This window comes from Lissotriton vulgaris, chromosome 4_1 (genome assembly GCF_964263255.1).
Source record: "Lissotriton vulgaris chromosome 4_1, aLisVul1.2, whole genome shotgun sequence".
NCBI lineage: Eukaryota > Metazoa > Chordata > Amphibia > Caudata > Salamandridae > Lissotriton > Lissotriton vulgaris.
In genome coordinates, this window is record NC_141691.1 from 1,948,108,768 (window position 1) to 1,948,124,401 (window position 15,634).

At 42.1% G+C, this 15,634-nt stretch overlaps 1 protein-coding gene across 1 annotated transcript in view; it reads right to left on the reverse strand.

The window, feature by feature from the left end:
- The window catches only part of TRAPPC9 (trafficking protein particle complex subunit 9), a 2,581,727-nt gene that overhangs the window by 1,257,149 nt on the left and 1,308,944 nt on the right, over nt 1-15,634 (reverse strand). Inside the window, exon 18 of the mRNA XM_086966259.1 lies at nt 594-736. Within this exon, the coding sequence (XP_086822385.1) occupies nt 594-736 (143 nt within the window). The remainder of the gene's footprint in view (nt 1-593; nt 737-15,634) is intronic.

The following is a 15,634-nucleotide window of genomic DNA, read 5'->3' on the forward strand; positions in this document are numbered from 1 at the left end:
GCGAGAAAACAGTGAGGGCGGCGCCCAACCGCCCCCATGGACGAGCCGCCACTGGATATATGCAAATGTGTGTACGTGTTTTCTTGTTTGTTTATTTTATGGGGGTTTTCTGGCTTTGAGTGGGGTTGGTTACTTTCCCAGTGAGGAAAGAGAAAGGTAAGAGATTAAAGGGGGAGAACTAATTGGGGAGGAAGGAGGAACAAAGAAAACCGAAATTAGAAAGCTACATTTATTGCTGTATTTCTGTACTTTTAGGTACATAGGGATAATGCCACCTTTCACTTTTTTTTAGCATTATGGCAAATCATTGATTTTGTTGATCAGTTTTAATAAACCAAAATAAAAATACTAATGTTTCTCTGTCAGCTAATATGACCGATGTAGGGTAGTAGATGGAAGAAGTGTTTTTTACAAGAAATGTAGAATTCTATAGCATTTTGTCCCTTGGAAACGTGGATTATTTAAGAAACAATCCACACCTCTTATGCATAATTAAAATCTGAAGTTTGGAAGAACAATCATCAGTGTGTGCTATAAGAAGCAATGTTGATAGTCAGATGTGGCTTGCACAGAGATGTCATTAAAGCGCTTACCTTGTTGCAGGGAGGGTGCTGACACGGGTGAAGAACACTGAGGGTTCCACCTCCACATGAAGCCCCAGAGAGAGGTTCCTGTAGTAGCCTTCGGCATGCCCTGGTCCACCCGAGTACTTGAAATTTAAAATGGCATCCAGTGTCTAGAACAAAACAAAGATCAGGAAAAATTATGTTAACTCAAGGTCAATAGCAGTGGTTTTGTTTACAAAGCACTTTAATTGTCTCCCCTTGTTTTTAAAGCATTTCATGGTCTGCATTATGATTTCTTTATTGCATTAAGATAAGTGGCCATTATAAAAAGATTTATAAAAAACCCGAGAGGGGGAGAGAAGTGGCCATAACTTGGCGTTCCAATGAACGGTACAGGGCACTATACAAACACTTAGACCTGCTAATAAAAAAACTTGTTGTCACAATATCAGCAACTCATAAATTACAACTACTGCTGCGACAGCACAGCCAATGGGAGACATTCAGAAGGCTAACATAGCTGATTACTTGGCACAGGATTTGCCCTTTTCGGATAAACTCAAACTGAGTAAGTCAAGAATTGCCGAAAACACACAAGGAAGCAGTCACTACAAAAGAAATCTGAGCAGGAAATGCAAAATATTTAACTAGTGGCAAACTCCAGAGGGCAAATATTCGACTAGAAAGGTTTGAGATTCTGCACATTTGGTTGAAGATTTAGAAGGTATCTACTAGCTGACATGCCCACAGGCCTCATAAGGAGTTTCTCGCTCACTGCTCATAGTGCGTTAGAATATCATCCATCTGCCCATCTTCACCCTAATCCAGAGGCTTCCCAGCTGCCCTGCTTCCACAGTCCAGCTCTGACACTTTACAGCTGCTGAGGAGGTTATTTAAAAATCGACATGTCCATTTTCTGTGCACTCCAAAGGGTCTGGTCTATCTCAGACCCTTACTGAATATCACACTGTTCCAGCTGCCGGGACTTCCATCCATGTGGAAGCAGCACTGGCCCTCCATGTGCCAGGGAGTACAGGACAATCTACAAATGACATAACTGTACCTCAAACGCCAAGCTTTAACACACTTTAAAAATTATAACAAGTACAATGGACGGTGTAAAAGGTACAATAAGTTGATCGCCAAAATTATTAGTTATTTAAACAGCTTGTAAAATTAGAACCTTTGGAAGTACTTTGTTACAAAGAAGAAAGAAGCGTAGACCAGGTGAAGTAGATAATAAGATCTCTACTTTATTCGTAAGATCTCTTCATAGTTACAGGTGACCAGATGTAGTTAGATCCATTAAAGTGCCCCACCAGGAGCAGGCTCTCCACTGCTCAGCCCATCCACACCAACTGACTAACTCTTCCAATCCAAACTCAATCAACATTCCATCTGACCTCATCACTGGCTGAGCAGCAGAAAGAGAACTTCTGTAGGGAGGGTGCATTAAGTAAAAGGTACATTACAACATACTTCTTTTGAATAATCTAGTTAGACAGAACAACTACACAAGTTTAATATCTGCCCTTTTCCTCCACAGTGCCAGACAGTTATATAGAAGATTTAGGCCTTTAACTAATCACACATGTGCGAAGAAATTTTAAATGCAGTATGTAGATTACTTTGCTAATCTGACTATGACTCTTTGCTCTCCCAGAGATCTTTTTAAAATTGTGGATTCGCTCTGTACGTTACAGACACAGGACCCTGTTGCAGGCTCTCAAGAATTCTGTGACAAGATCGCTGGATTCTTTCATTCCAAGATTGCGGATATCTACCAGAACTTGGAAGTACAAAGATCGGTTACCCCTCCCCCTCCGGTCCCCCTTACTCCGCTTCTGAAGGAGGTCTCTTCCATCACCACTAAGAGTCTGGTTGATTTCCTGCCTTTGTCCTATCAGGAGATTGACCTGCTTTTAAGTAAGATAAGGTCGTGATCCCCATTGGATCCTTGTCCCATTAGAGTCCTGAAGGAATGTAGAGACTCCCTGCTCCCTCTTCTACTTGACATCATGAATAGGGCCATGAGAGAGGGCATTTTCCATCTGAATGGAAATATGCGGTAGTCAAGCCTCTATCAAAGAAACCAACTCTTGATCCTGAGGTGCTCAAGAATTATCGCCCCATTTCTTTGCTCCCAGCACCTGCTAAAATGCTGGAGACGCATCTCAATTAACATCTGGCGGCATTTCTTGACTCCTCTGATCTTTTGGATCAATCCCAGCATGGATTTAGGAAACACCACAGTACTGAGTCTGCTTTGACAGTCGTACTGGATAACATCCGTATGGAGGTAGACCAAGGACACTCCACCGTGCTGGTCCTTCTAGATCTCACGGCCGCCTTCAACACCCTGTCCCCCTCGGTGTTAACATCTCGCCTGAGGGAAATAGGGGTGGAGGGAGCGGCCCTGAGTCTGCTGGCCTCCTTTCTTGACCAGAGGGTACAGAGGGTGAAGCTGGGAGACTTTTTATCTCCATCCCTACCTGTGCAATGTGGGGTCCATCAGGGGTCGGCATTCAGTCCGACCCTGTTTAACATCTACGTGACCCCACTTGCCAAGTTGGTTAGATCTTCTGGGATGGAGGTAGTCTCCTATGCAGATGACACGCAGATTCTGGTGTCCCTCTCTCACCCTGATGGCTCGTCCCCGTGCAACTTTAGGAACTGCATGGAAGCAGTGTCACAATAGATGATTTACAATTCATTGAAGTTGAACGGGGAGAAAACTGAAATTCTGGTGTTCGGCCCCAACAATAACATCTGGTCACCTGCATGGTGTCCGCCTTCGCTGGGGTCTTGTCCTACCCCAACGGAGTCAGCGCGAAATCTTGGAGTAATGATCGAACCGGCCCTCTCCATGACTTTGCAGGTCAATAGAACTGTCGCTACCTGCTGGGGGATCATCAAAATACTTAGGAAAATAAAGCATTACCTGTCCTCCCAGGCGAGGAAGCAAGTTGTAGTTGCTCTTGTCGCTTCGCGACTCGACTATTGTAACTCCCTTTACATCAGCATGAATAAGAGCCTAACACAGCGTCTCCAGACCGCTCAGAATGCGGCTGCTAAATTCGTTCTGGATGCTCCCAGATTAGCGTCTTCAACGGCTGCCAGGAAAGCCTTACATTGGCTTCCTATCGATGCGAGGATCACTTTTAAGGTGCTCTGCCTGACCCATAGTGTACTCTCTGGCAATGGTCCTGTAGGGGTCAAGAAACTGCTGGCTCCCTACATTTCAGGCAGACTTCTACGTTCTTCCTCAAAGAATTTGTTGGTGGTACCTCGTTTCCGAAAAGAGCAGATGGGGCGGTAGGGCTTTTTCTACAATTGCTCCAAAATTGTGGAATTCCTTGCCAGGTGAAATTAAAAATCAGCCCTCTGTTCTGTGTTTCCGAAAAGCGTTAAAAACCTGGCTGTTTGCAAGGGCGTACTTGTAGTTATTTTTATTTTTTTATTTTCTGAACTTTTCTGTTAGGCGCCTTGATGTCTTCGGACTAAGTTGCGCGATATAAAATCCCTTTCATTCATAGTGCGCTTTCCCAAACCCCTTATGTCCTTCATCTACGGGAAGAACAGGGGGCTTTCCCTTTATTTCCCCACCAGGAAGAACGTCCTAGATGCTTCATATCTTTGCAGACCGGTCAACTGCTTTGACATAAGAAAACTCAACTCTGACTTACTGATGATAAAGGCTACTATATACTCAAATGTGGAAGACCATTACTTTGATATGTTGAGTCGTTTTACGGAGAGCTTATTCGTCACCAGTGACATTTTGGAGCTAGCCCATAGACAAGCAGGCAGGTAGTGTAAAGTTAAGGAAAAGAATAGACTTGTATAATTATAGAGGAAACGCTTTTGTCAACGATAACGTAGTAACCCAAGCCTTGCACAGTGAACACCAGGTCTCGACAACTAGGATGGACAGTGTTCTGTCACCTAGTCCAACTTTCTAGATTCTATGAACCCTGAACAGCAGATTGGAGGAAGAGCCAAGGGTTCACTTAAGAGAACTGCCTAAAACTCAATACTGGTAAAACCAAGGCCATTCTGTTTGGCAACAATTTTAACTGGTGGCCGGATTCGATGGGCTCTCTACCTTCGCCCGCAAATAAGGTTAAAAACTTGGGAGTGATACTGGATGACAGTATTACCTTCGGTCACCAGGTAAACTCAGTGGTGTCAAAAACATTGTATGTGATTAGAACACTAAGGAAAATATTGCTGTTCCTGCCCCTGAGTAGGCTGGACTACTGCAACAGTCTGTATCTAAATGTTCAACAAAGGTTCCTGAACAAACTTCAAATGCTGCAGAATGCAGCTCCCAGACTGGTTACGTCTAGGTTTGCTCCTATATCCAAAGAAATAAAAAAACTGCACTGGTTCACAGTAAGGAACTGAGTTCGCTTTAAAGCCCTCTGTCTGGTTTTTAAAGCACTTCAAGGTTTAGGACTAGACTATTTAAAACAGCAGTTCCACTGGTACATAGCGAAAAGACCACTTCGCTCACTAGGTGCCAGGTTGGTCTCGGTGCCACACACAAAAAAGTGTGGTGGGGAGGCAGAAGGTTCGCGCATTGTCTGGCCAAAGCTTGGAAAGACTTGCCGTTTCAACTTAGAAATGTCACGGATCTCTTAGCTTTCAGGAAAAGCTTAAAAACCTGGCTCTTTCCCCAATTACATGTTCTTCCGTTTCTTGCCTAAAGGAGATCTACCTAGTGCCAGGACACCCCCGGGTAACTGCTGCGCTGTATAAATATCATTAACATTAACATACTGCTCAACATGCAGGGTGTGAAGAGTGCACCTAGTGCTATAAAATGCTTTGTGATTGAACCACAAGGCCTTAAACTGCATCCTCCACTCCAGGACCACCAAACAAAATAGACAATGTGCTTCCTATATTCAACCTACCGCATTCTTAAAGATCTGTAGTTGGTTCCACAGCAACTTTTGATGTGTGTGAAAATGACAAATTTGTTTTTATAAACAAACTTTATTTAATTTTTTCTGCAAAAACATGCTTGAAGAGCCATTTTATGCATATGAAACAGGACACAATATGGTATACATATGGAAAATAGCAATTTTGTACATTAATAAAGGGAACCAAAGAGAAGAAAAATAAAAACAAGGAAATAACAGAACAGGTTGCAGTAGTGATGGGAAAAAGGTAGAATCTTGAGAGTAAGATCATGTGGAAAACGACAAATTTAGTTATCATGGCAGCCAGAAGTTATTGAGGAGAGTTCCACAACTAGAAATAATTGAGGTAGAAAACTTCCTCAAGATACTAAGATAAATACTGTAGTAAATTCCACTTGATGTGATTTTGTCAACACAAAGACACTAAACAATATGTTAGCGATAACAACTGTTTCTGATGTTGTGCAAGACAAATCCCCACAAGCAGTACCCACAGTTTCCTCAAAGTAACAATATTTCATCTATGCCTATTGCAAGGAAATATCTAAAAAGTCGTGAAATAATCAATAAGCTGCCCTCGACTCGAGAGCACGTTTTCAATTTTCTTTAAAATGATACAAATGCAAATGATATGTAAATGCCTTCGCAATGAGAAGATGTGTACTTACGTACACTGCCAAAGAATGAAAGATTGACTCAACGTTCTATTTCCATCCATTAATTAATTACAAAAGCCATATACCTGCATTTAACCAGTACTTAAAGAGCTGATTCCTGAATTTTTCAAAGGCTGATGTATTAGGCATCGCTTAGAATGATGGATAGGGAACCAAATTAAATGTATTACTCGACTGTAAATCTATGCAATTAAAACTACGGAATGGTGGGTACTAATGCACTGTCAAACATAAGCCTTGCTGGCAAAGGAATTAGCCAATAAAAGGAATTGAGAAAACGTCCATTAAGGAACACTATGTTTCATCTCCAGACTAGGAATCAATTAACAGCTGGTATATAATGATATACAGCAAACTGGAGCGTTTGAACAAAATCCAAATAAAAGAGACTGTGCCTTAGCTGGTCGGCAATATTTTAAAAACATTGCATTTCTTACTTTCTGCTCAGCAGTGCTATCACAAATGACCATATTCTATAAATGCCTTTAATGGCTCATTATTCACTGTCACCGTGAAAAAAAAACAACAACCAACTGGAACAGTAGATGCACCTTGAGGGTCTCAAGTTCTGAATCCCGAGGTACAACTTATATTTGAAATGGTGTGGAATTAAGGGTTCAAAGTCATGAACTGTACTGCAGAAACTGCTTCATATGGCTGCAAAGTCACAAACGTTGGGTATTGACAAAGCGCCTCCCTCTTCGCCCACACCACCCTTGTTAGAAGTTTTCCAAGCACATTCCTAGAAAGGCTTCGCGAATTATCTTTCCCCTGAGAAAACACGTATTGTAGATTTTCAGATTTTCAAAAATATATTTTGCTTGATGTTCACCTTCCCTTTTACCCTGGAAAGGGATTTACTTCTGCTTTTGCCCTTGACAGGAGTAAATAATCATCAAATATCTCCATTGTGGGAAAGGGCTAAAAAATGGTTGATGAAAACCTACAAACTTTCAGGGGTTTCCTATTCTGACATGCCCGCAGCTCATGACTCACCAAGACAGAAACCCAGTGAGTAAATCCTTTTATAAGTGCAAACCACCTTTTGTGAATAAGAAAAGTAGTTTTGCACTACACATTTGTAACAAAAAAGACTCTTGTATGGATAAATTACATTCAAGCATGTTCAAAAATATCTACTGTTTAATTAGTATATAATATCATACATATATATATCTATATCTATACTACTATTATAAAGGAAGAACTTTGAACCTTTGAGGCGGGTAAACTCGGGAACCACAGCGAATTGTCAGGGTGTGCAGATGGACATAGGCTATATAAATGAAAAAATATAAGTTATTTAAAAAATTTACGAGAAAAAAAAAGTAGTCCCATGGAAGTAGCGCCGGCTGCGACGTGCGTGCTGACATCAGGAGCGCGGGGAGGAGCGGCAGACATGAGCGCGGGGAGGAGCAGTGAGGAGCGGCGGACAGGCTGGGAGGAGCGGAGCGGCGGACAGGTGAACTCAGGAGCGCGGGGAGGTGCGGTGGATGAGGTAAGACTCTGGGGGACCCACGGACAATGTCGGGGGCGGGGCGGGCTGCTACTCTGGGGGACCCACGGACAATGTTGGGGCAGGCGGGGGCCCTGAAGACTGATTGCTCCCGGACAAGGTCGGGACGGGCTGTGTGTGTGTGTGTGTATATATATATATATATATATATATATATATATATATATATATAAATTCACTTATCCACTACTGTTGATCTGTAGTCCTAGCACATTTGGGCCATGTGCGTGATAGTGGGTTTAAGTGCTTGCCAACATTTCTATCAGTAGATTATGCATGACAGATATTTTGACAGTGGACATTTTGAAGTTTCTTTTTTTATATGCTAATATACTACTTTGATATGTAATAATTCTCTAGAGGCTCGAAGTCACATAGGCCTGAGCAGCAGCGCTAAACTCACTCAGTACCAATGTATCGCAGTAGTAGATTTTCTAACCAATCATAAACTGAAAAATCCAGGACGGGAATTAAAACCAAAGTGGTATGGGTGACTAAACAATGACTTTACAAGAACACTGGAGACAAAATCAGGAATGTTGCCGTATAATTTTACATATGCCACACTCTCTCGCTCAGGTGTGTCCATGCAAATAATGTTGAATAATTACAATACCATTTGATAACTTTATTTCGGTCGAGAGACCATAAAAGTGCAATAAAATATGTACAAGCACTGTAATAAAACCACAAATACAATTGAGTTAAAAAGATATTAAACAGTGAATTATCAAAGAATAAGCAGATAAGTGGATGTGGGGCATTACTTCGTACTAGAAAAAAGAGTTCTTCTCCGCCACATGCCAAATAAAAAACGGGAAACAGCAAAAACAATGGGAGGGGCAGTGTCATAGGTTAAAACTCTTGTAGCTTGGGCACATTGTCTAAACCCCACATTTTTGCACAGTGGAAGGATCCAGCACTTCCGAATTCCGCTGTATGCGGGGCAGAAAAAGAATATATGTACAATGTCTTCCCTCCAATAGTTGCAAGCAGGGCAATTGGCCTCTGACAAGAGTGACCATCTGGATGTAAATGCCCCTATTGGTAAGGAGCCATGCCTCAGTTGGGTGTACAGTTTTCTTGCGAATGGGGACTGCACCAAGTCCAGAAACACCTCCGTCCTGGGGCTCACTTTCGTCAGAAGAAACTCTGTGGTCAGCCTTCCCAGGGAGGTCGAGCAGTGTAGAGTTTTGAGGTTGTAGGACTTAACAGCCGCCACTATTTGGGACCTTTCCGTCCTCTCACAGCAATCTTCCGGTGCATCCCAAAGTTGTGACATACCAAGTTGATGGAAAAAAGCCTTGACGTGGGCCAGCCAAGGTATGTTCTTGTGTTGTAGCTGGCCCCAGATTGTAGTGAACTCTGCCCTAAAGGATGCCAGCTCCGGCACGGACCAAAGTCTTCTCCAATAGAGCAGCGGTCGTGCAGCTGCCAGCTCATCGATGGATTCAAAGCCTAAGTCTAGGCGTAGTGGTATTAGGGGAGTACTTTGTGGGAGAGCTACCAAATGGCGCATAAAGGCATGTTCAACCTTCGATAGCTCATGTACTTTCATATGTCCCCAAAGTTCTGTGGCGTACAAAGCTGCTGGCCTGACCTGCATTTTGTAGATCTCAAGGGCAGGAGTGGCAGGTTTAAAGGTCGAAGCGCTATGAAATCTGCCTATACCTCCCGTAATCTGGGACAGTCTCAGAGATGATTTAGAAACTTGGTGCTTGCCAACATTTCTATCAGTAGATTATGCATGACAGATATTTTGACAGTGGACATTTTGAAGTTTCTTTTTTCGTATGCTATTGTACTACTTTGATATGTAATAATTCTCTAGAGGCTCGAAGTCACATAGGCCTGAGTAGCAGCGCTAAACTCAGTCAGTACCAATGTATCGCAGCAGTAGATTTTCTAACCAATCATAAACTGAAAAATCCAGGACGGGAATTAAGAACAAAATGGTATGGGTGACTAAACAATGACTTTACAAGAACACTAGAGACAAAATCAGGAATGTTGCCTTATAATTTTACATATGCCAGACTCTCTCGCTCAGGTGTGTCCATGCAAATAATGTTGAATAATTACAATAAGTACTGGCATAGAAAGACCACGATGACAACAGCTGAAAAGTAGTCCTCCATGCGGTTCAAAGCAAGAGCATTAGTGGAAGAATACACGGAGCCAATCACATTAGGTGTGACATGGAGGCCAAGACGTGATTGATAAAGTTTAATGGCAAGGGCTGAAAGAGACCTCTTAATGATTGAAAGGGGCAGATGAAAAGTACACACTCTGCAACAAGGAGCTTTAATTAAGGCACAATGAAGCTGCTTGGATATGCTGTTTACACAGTGTGGAAATGGGTCACACCACATACGATGAATTTCATTATTTCCTATGATCACCGTCTAAATGAATCAGGGAACCTGCTTGGAATATTATTTCCTGTATTGAACGCTCTTTATGGAACAATGTAACAAACGATTGTCTAATGAGGTGATGGGAACCATGGCCTTGTTAATGATCCTAAAATTGCATTTGTTCTATGTCCCTGGAGTTTAAATAAAGGATTGCCCCTTTCTCTTGTATAGTAAGTCTGGGTATTCAGGATTGACCTAATCACATTTTTGACTCCTTCCTGCTTTATTATACAGGATTTTCTCCTGTGTTGTTTGAAACAAAGATGTGCCACTCAGAGGGGCAGGATCATGGGATTGTCAGATTGGATGGAATTTACTCTAGATTTATAATACTGCTTATTGATAATTGACACCAGTCCAAGATGGCCGACAGGACAACACTCTGCACGCCATGTGTTGCAGGATATCTGCTTATGGGGCTTGTAGATTGATAAACTGGATCTTGGTGGGTCAGTATAATTAGTTTGTGGGTACTAAGCACAATGGTGTACTTTTTAGGCAACTTGTGATACGCTTGTTCAAAGATATGATTTAACTTATAACTAATAGATATACACATCTAATTAGGAGTACAATGTGTATATTTGTTTCCCTAAGACATTATTTCTTGATTACATCTGGGCCCTAAATATGGGAGAAGCTCCTTATAGTCACGGTACCGGTGTGTTGCAGTTTACACCAAAATGCCCAATATCTGATTTATCTCTCAGCTTAGCGATATTTGTGACACCCATGGCTATACACATCCGATTATGAGCACAACGTGGATACGTTTTTACCCAATACTTTCTTTTGAACATAATGGGATACAAAGTATGTGTCAAGAAGTACAACATTTATTTTGTCCTGGCATCCTTGCGTTTAATCGGAAACCACTTTCCAGGGCTGGCGCTAGGCATTGGCAGTGTGGGCAGCTGCCTAGGGCCTCACGTTAAACTAAAACACAGGGGGCCCGCTTCTTTGTGAAAGGCCACACTTCCACAGTTAGCCCACCTGCTCCTCTGAGGCCCCTTGCCCCACAAATCATGTTACAAATACAAGGTGCCTTGATCTTGCTGGTGAGGTAGTGGTGGCATTCCAGGGGGTGCAGTGACAAACATAATAGGAAGGAGCCAGCAATTATCTTAACATACAGTGCAGGGGAGGTGCAGCGCCTCTGTTAAGTACCGGCCATTCTAGGCACCCTTTCTGCAATTTGTTTCTAGGCCACAGAAGGCCCATTTGTTTAGATAAGGAGAGGTGGGTGAGGGGAGGAGGGAGCAGCCAGATCAACTGGCTTTTGTTAACCTCAGCATCACTAATACCGACATTTATTTTTATGGTAATGTGCATTTAAAATGTTTGTAGAAAAGCCGTGGTAGGGCAATGTTTTCCAAATTGCCTCGTTACTGCTCCAAGGCTCAGGGGAGTGGGGTCCCCTTCCCTGGGCCTCAAAGCACTGGAGTAAACTGTAAGGTCCAGGTTTGGGGGCCCCCCTTGCCTGGGCCTTATAGCTATTTTGTAGTGCTGGGATGCTCAGGGTAGGTGAGCAGGCATGTCAAGATGATTGGACATTTTTCTATTCCAAAGTGCAGTCTCAGGACGGAGACAAATTAAAGTTTCAAAATGGGAAATATAACCAAGTAAAGTGAGACACAGTGGTTCGCAAAGTGGCCTGATAGATTTTATTCAAATCCAAACAAATTAGCGCCACATTACAGAGTTTGCCAGTGAAGCACTACTTTTGTTTTCTCGTCTTTCTTTGAACAACATTTTTTCCCCGGTAGATAAGTGCACCACTCGTGGAGGTACTGAAATACCTGCTTGAAGGGTGGATTGGAAAACAAAATGTCCCTTCTGTGACTTGTAGTCACGTCCTTAACTTTTCAGGCAAAAGCACTTACTGATTTCTGAATAATAAGTGCAAAAGTTTTAAGGTTACTAACGATGTTGTTCCTTATTACATTTCACGTGTTACTTAATCTTGCTTTCCCTTGAGTGTTTGCTTTCTCCAGGATGTTGTTACTTGTGTTTTTTCAGGCAGCATATTACTCTTGTAGAGAGCATAATTTTAATTGAGTCACAACCAGGTGTTTATAGCGGGGCACAATTGGGTTGTAGCTGAAGGCAGTGTGAGTTTCTCTCAGTGGGGCGGTATGGTGTGCAGTGGGGGTGGGGGGAGGATGTGGCACAATGGCCAGAGCTACCAAATTTGTAACTGAGGCACCAGGTTCAGCCTTCATGACCTGTCCCCTAGACAACTCTCCTGAGGGAGCACATTCCCATACTAGACTGTTGAAGGCCCTACAATACCTTAGAAACCCTGGTGTCTTAGCACCAGCAGGTGGACCCTAACAGTGGCAAGCATGGGTTAACCTTGAAAGTCTGTCCACCACATTCCACACTGAAGTTCACCTCCAGTTTTGTATGTAGGCCTACGAAGCAGCAAACCCTAGTGCGACTATGACTGTCACTGAGGTCACAGGACCCTTGAGCAAGGAGGTCTAGGGCGGTGCGACCGGTACAATCACACCGGGCGCTGACTTGAGGTGGGGCGTCATGTTTGCAGGTATATTATGTTTTTTAAAGCACTTAATGCCTCCTCCTGTCCTCCAGCGATTTCCGGCAACAATAAAAATGTCATAACTCCGGTGATTAATATTCTTCCTAGACAGAGATGGAGTTTTGTCAAGTGTAAGTTTTGATTCGTGGAAAGGTAGTACAGACGGTTAATGTGCCTGCTTCAAAGAACATGTACCATGCAGAACACCAAGTGCACATAATATAAATTGGTCAGTGGGTTACTGCTTTTGTCAGAGAGGGCCTTTGGTTTGTTGCAGTTTATAAGTCAAAATCCTAACATAGAACGGTGAGCTGTTAACTGTCATCTTAGAGCTGGATGCAAACTGCAAGGTATAAATTAAAGCATTATGTTTTTTTCCCAGTCTTTTATTATCCGAATATTGCAAAAAGGGTTCTTTTAGGTAGAAATCAATTCTGGTTATTTCGGAGAACCCTCAACCATGGTGTTACATTCTAAATTCATAGTTTGTTTCTCTCCTGACCAATCACTATTAAACTATACTTCCTACTAGTATGGTTGTCATGTGACTCCTAGAATGGTTGTCATGTGAGTCCTTTGACTTATGTAACATTTCCTATAGAGTGATTTACACACGTATGATTGATTGTCTCTGTGTAATGTGTGTGATATTAAGTGCTCTGACACCCTACAGTGGTATCAGCGGCACTGTAAATCAATTTAAATGCATCTGAGCGAGAGTGTGGTTATGGAGACTTGAGAGGCACTGCTAAAGGGTGTTAGTGAGGGAATCTGTAGCGGAGGGCATCATTGGAGGGCACCAACAAACATTGTCACAGGCACAGGGCTTCACCAGCGCTAAAGCCGGCCAGTACCACTTCCTACAGTTTTAATACCAAATCGAAAACATTGATTTGAAAACCCCTCGAATCTACAGCATACCTTCACTTTTAAACACACCCAGATATTCGACCTTCCCTAATGAATCAATACCAGGGAGCCACTCAACGAGAATAATCTAGAATGTTGGAGTTACTCTCTCTTCATTGTTTGATTGCAATCTTTCCTTTTTTTTGCTTTTTATAAGAAATGTAGATTTGCTCACCTGTTTCCCATCCTCTCATCCCCTCAAGCCTTGTGAGGAAAGGTGAATAATTATGTACTCCAAATCAAAAGCACTGATTCTTGGTTCTCAGCTGCCCTTTGTGTTATGGTCAGTGAGTTACATAGCTTTCAAAGTAAAATGAAAAATACATGTATCTGAACTCAAATTCATCTTGCTATATATTCCCTTTTGCAACATTTTTCCCCAGTGATGCCATTCACTTTATTTTCCACAATGCTGTGGGATTTTTATCATGCGCTCATCTGGAAACAATCAGTTAACTTGGATTAAAAAAAAATATCCATTCTTGTGAGACCTGCACCTAGCCTTTCCATCCAATGGACACATGTAATCCATTTTATACAGTTTTAAAATATATGGACGTATTTCATTTGTATATTTATATTTTTGTCCATGTTACTGATGTCCACATTAGGTCTCTTCAGTGACGCCAAATAAGATCAATAGTTCTGCGATGTCACTTTCTGTGATGTTACATTGTAATGGATTTGTCCTCATGGTGGTGATAACTTTTTTTGGTAGGTGTGAATAACTGGTTGGTTTGTGACTATTTACCCATGTAGTGATCATAGTGGGATTAAGATTGCCGCTGTTTTTTGATGGATTTGATCTACAACTTTAATACTCAAGCTACAAGTGGCGTTTCTTAGATATTTGTTTAGAAACTAGGATACTGAAATTGAATGTGATAGGTACAAATTACTGGAATTACGTACTTTTTCTACTAAGTATGTAACACCGTCATGGATTGTGCCGATTAATATAGGTTTTCGTTTTCTGGGTTTGGCACGCTAGTGCTCCTCATTGCAATTGAGTATGACTTTGGCCCCCACAGCCTTCCCATTATATAATACTTAATATTGGCACATTTCAATAGGAATGAGAATGGGACCATTTATTTCATGTGTTTACTTTCTAGCCCTTTCCATGTTGCCCTTTCCCTCTCCAGTAACTCCATGTTTAGGGATAATGAGATGTTGGGCAATGAAACATGATTTTTATTTATTTATTTAAAAGGTTTTTTATACCGCTGCTGGACCCGGGAGTATCAGAGCGCTTTACATGGTAAATAAACATGTTATAATACAATATACAATTGAAAATGAGCAGAAAAATTCAAACAAGATAAAAACATTGCGTTAAAAGAGTGCAGGGGGCAAAGGAACTGGGGGACAGAAGGGGGGACAGGGAGTAAAAATTAGAAAGAGAGCGGGGGAGAGGTGAGGGCGAGTGAGTGGAAAAGGGGGAGAGGGGGTGGGTAATAATAGCAAATCAGAGCATAGAGGTAAAGAATAGGGACAAAATCAGTAACATTAAGAACCCCAATATTAATTGAGGAGGAGAACTTTGAGTCTTTTTTTGAAGAGAGGGTAAGAGGGGATACAGCGAAGATCCTTGGGGAGTGAATTCCAGATTGTAGGAGCATTGCCAGAGAATGCACGTGATTGGGTCTTATTACATTTAAGTTTGGGAGGGATAAGAATAAGGGAGTTAGTGCTCCTCAGGGACCTGAAGCACCCTGCTTTCTGTAGTTTGCTCGAAAGGTAGGAAGGGGTGTTTTGGTGAAGAGCTTTGTGCGTGATGCAGGCGATCTTGTAGGTGGATCGACCTTCAATTGGGAGCCAGTTTAGGTTTTTGAGAACAGGGGAGATACGGTCAAATTTTTCACTGTCAGAAATAAGTCTGGCAGCTAGGTTGAGAACAGATTTAATCGGTGCTAGGTGGACTTTAGGGGTACCAGCAAGAGTGGCGTTACCATAGTCAATCCTAGACAGGACAAGAGATTGGACAACGATTTTAAAATCATCTGCTGGAATGAAGGGTTTAATTTTTTTGAGGTGATGAAGGGAGAAAAGAGCACTCTTGGCTGCGTTTTTGAT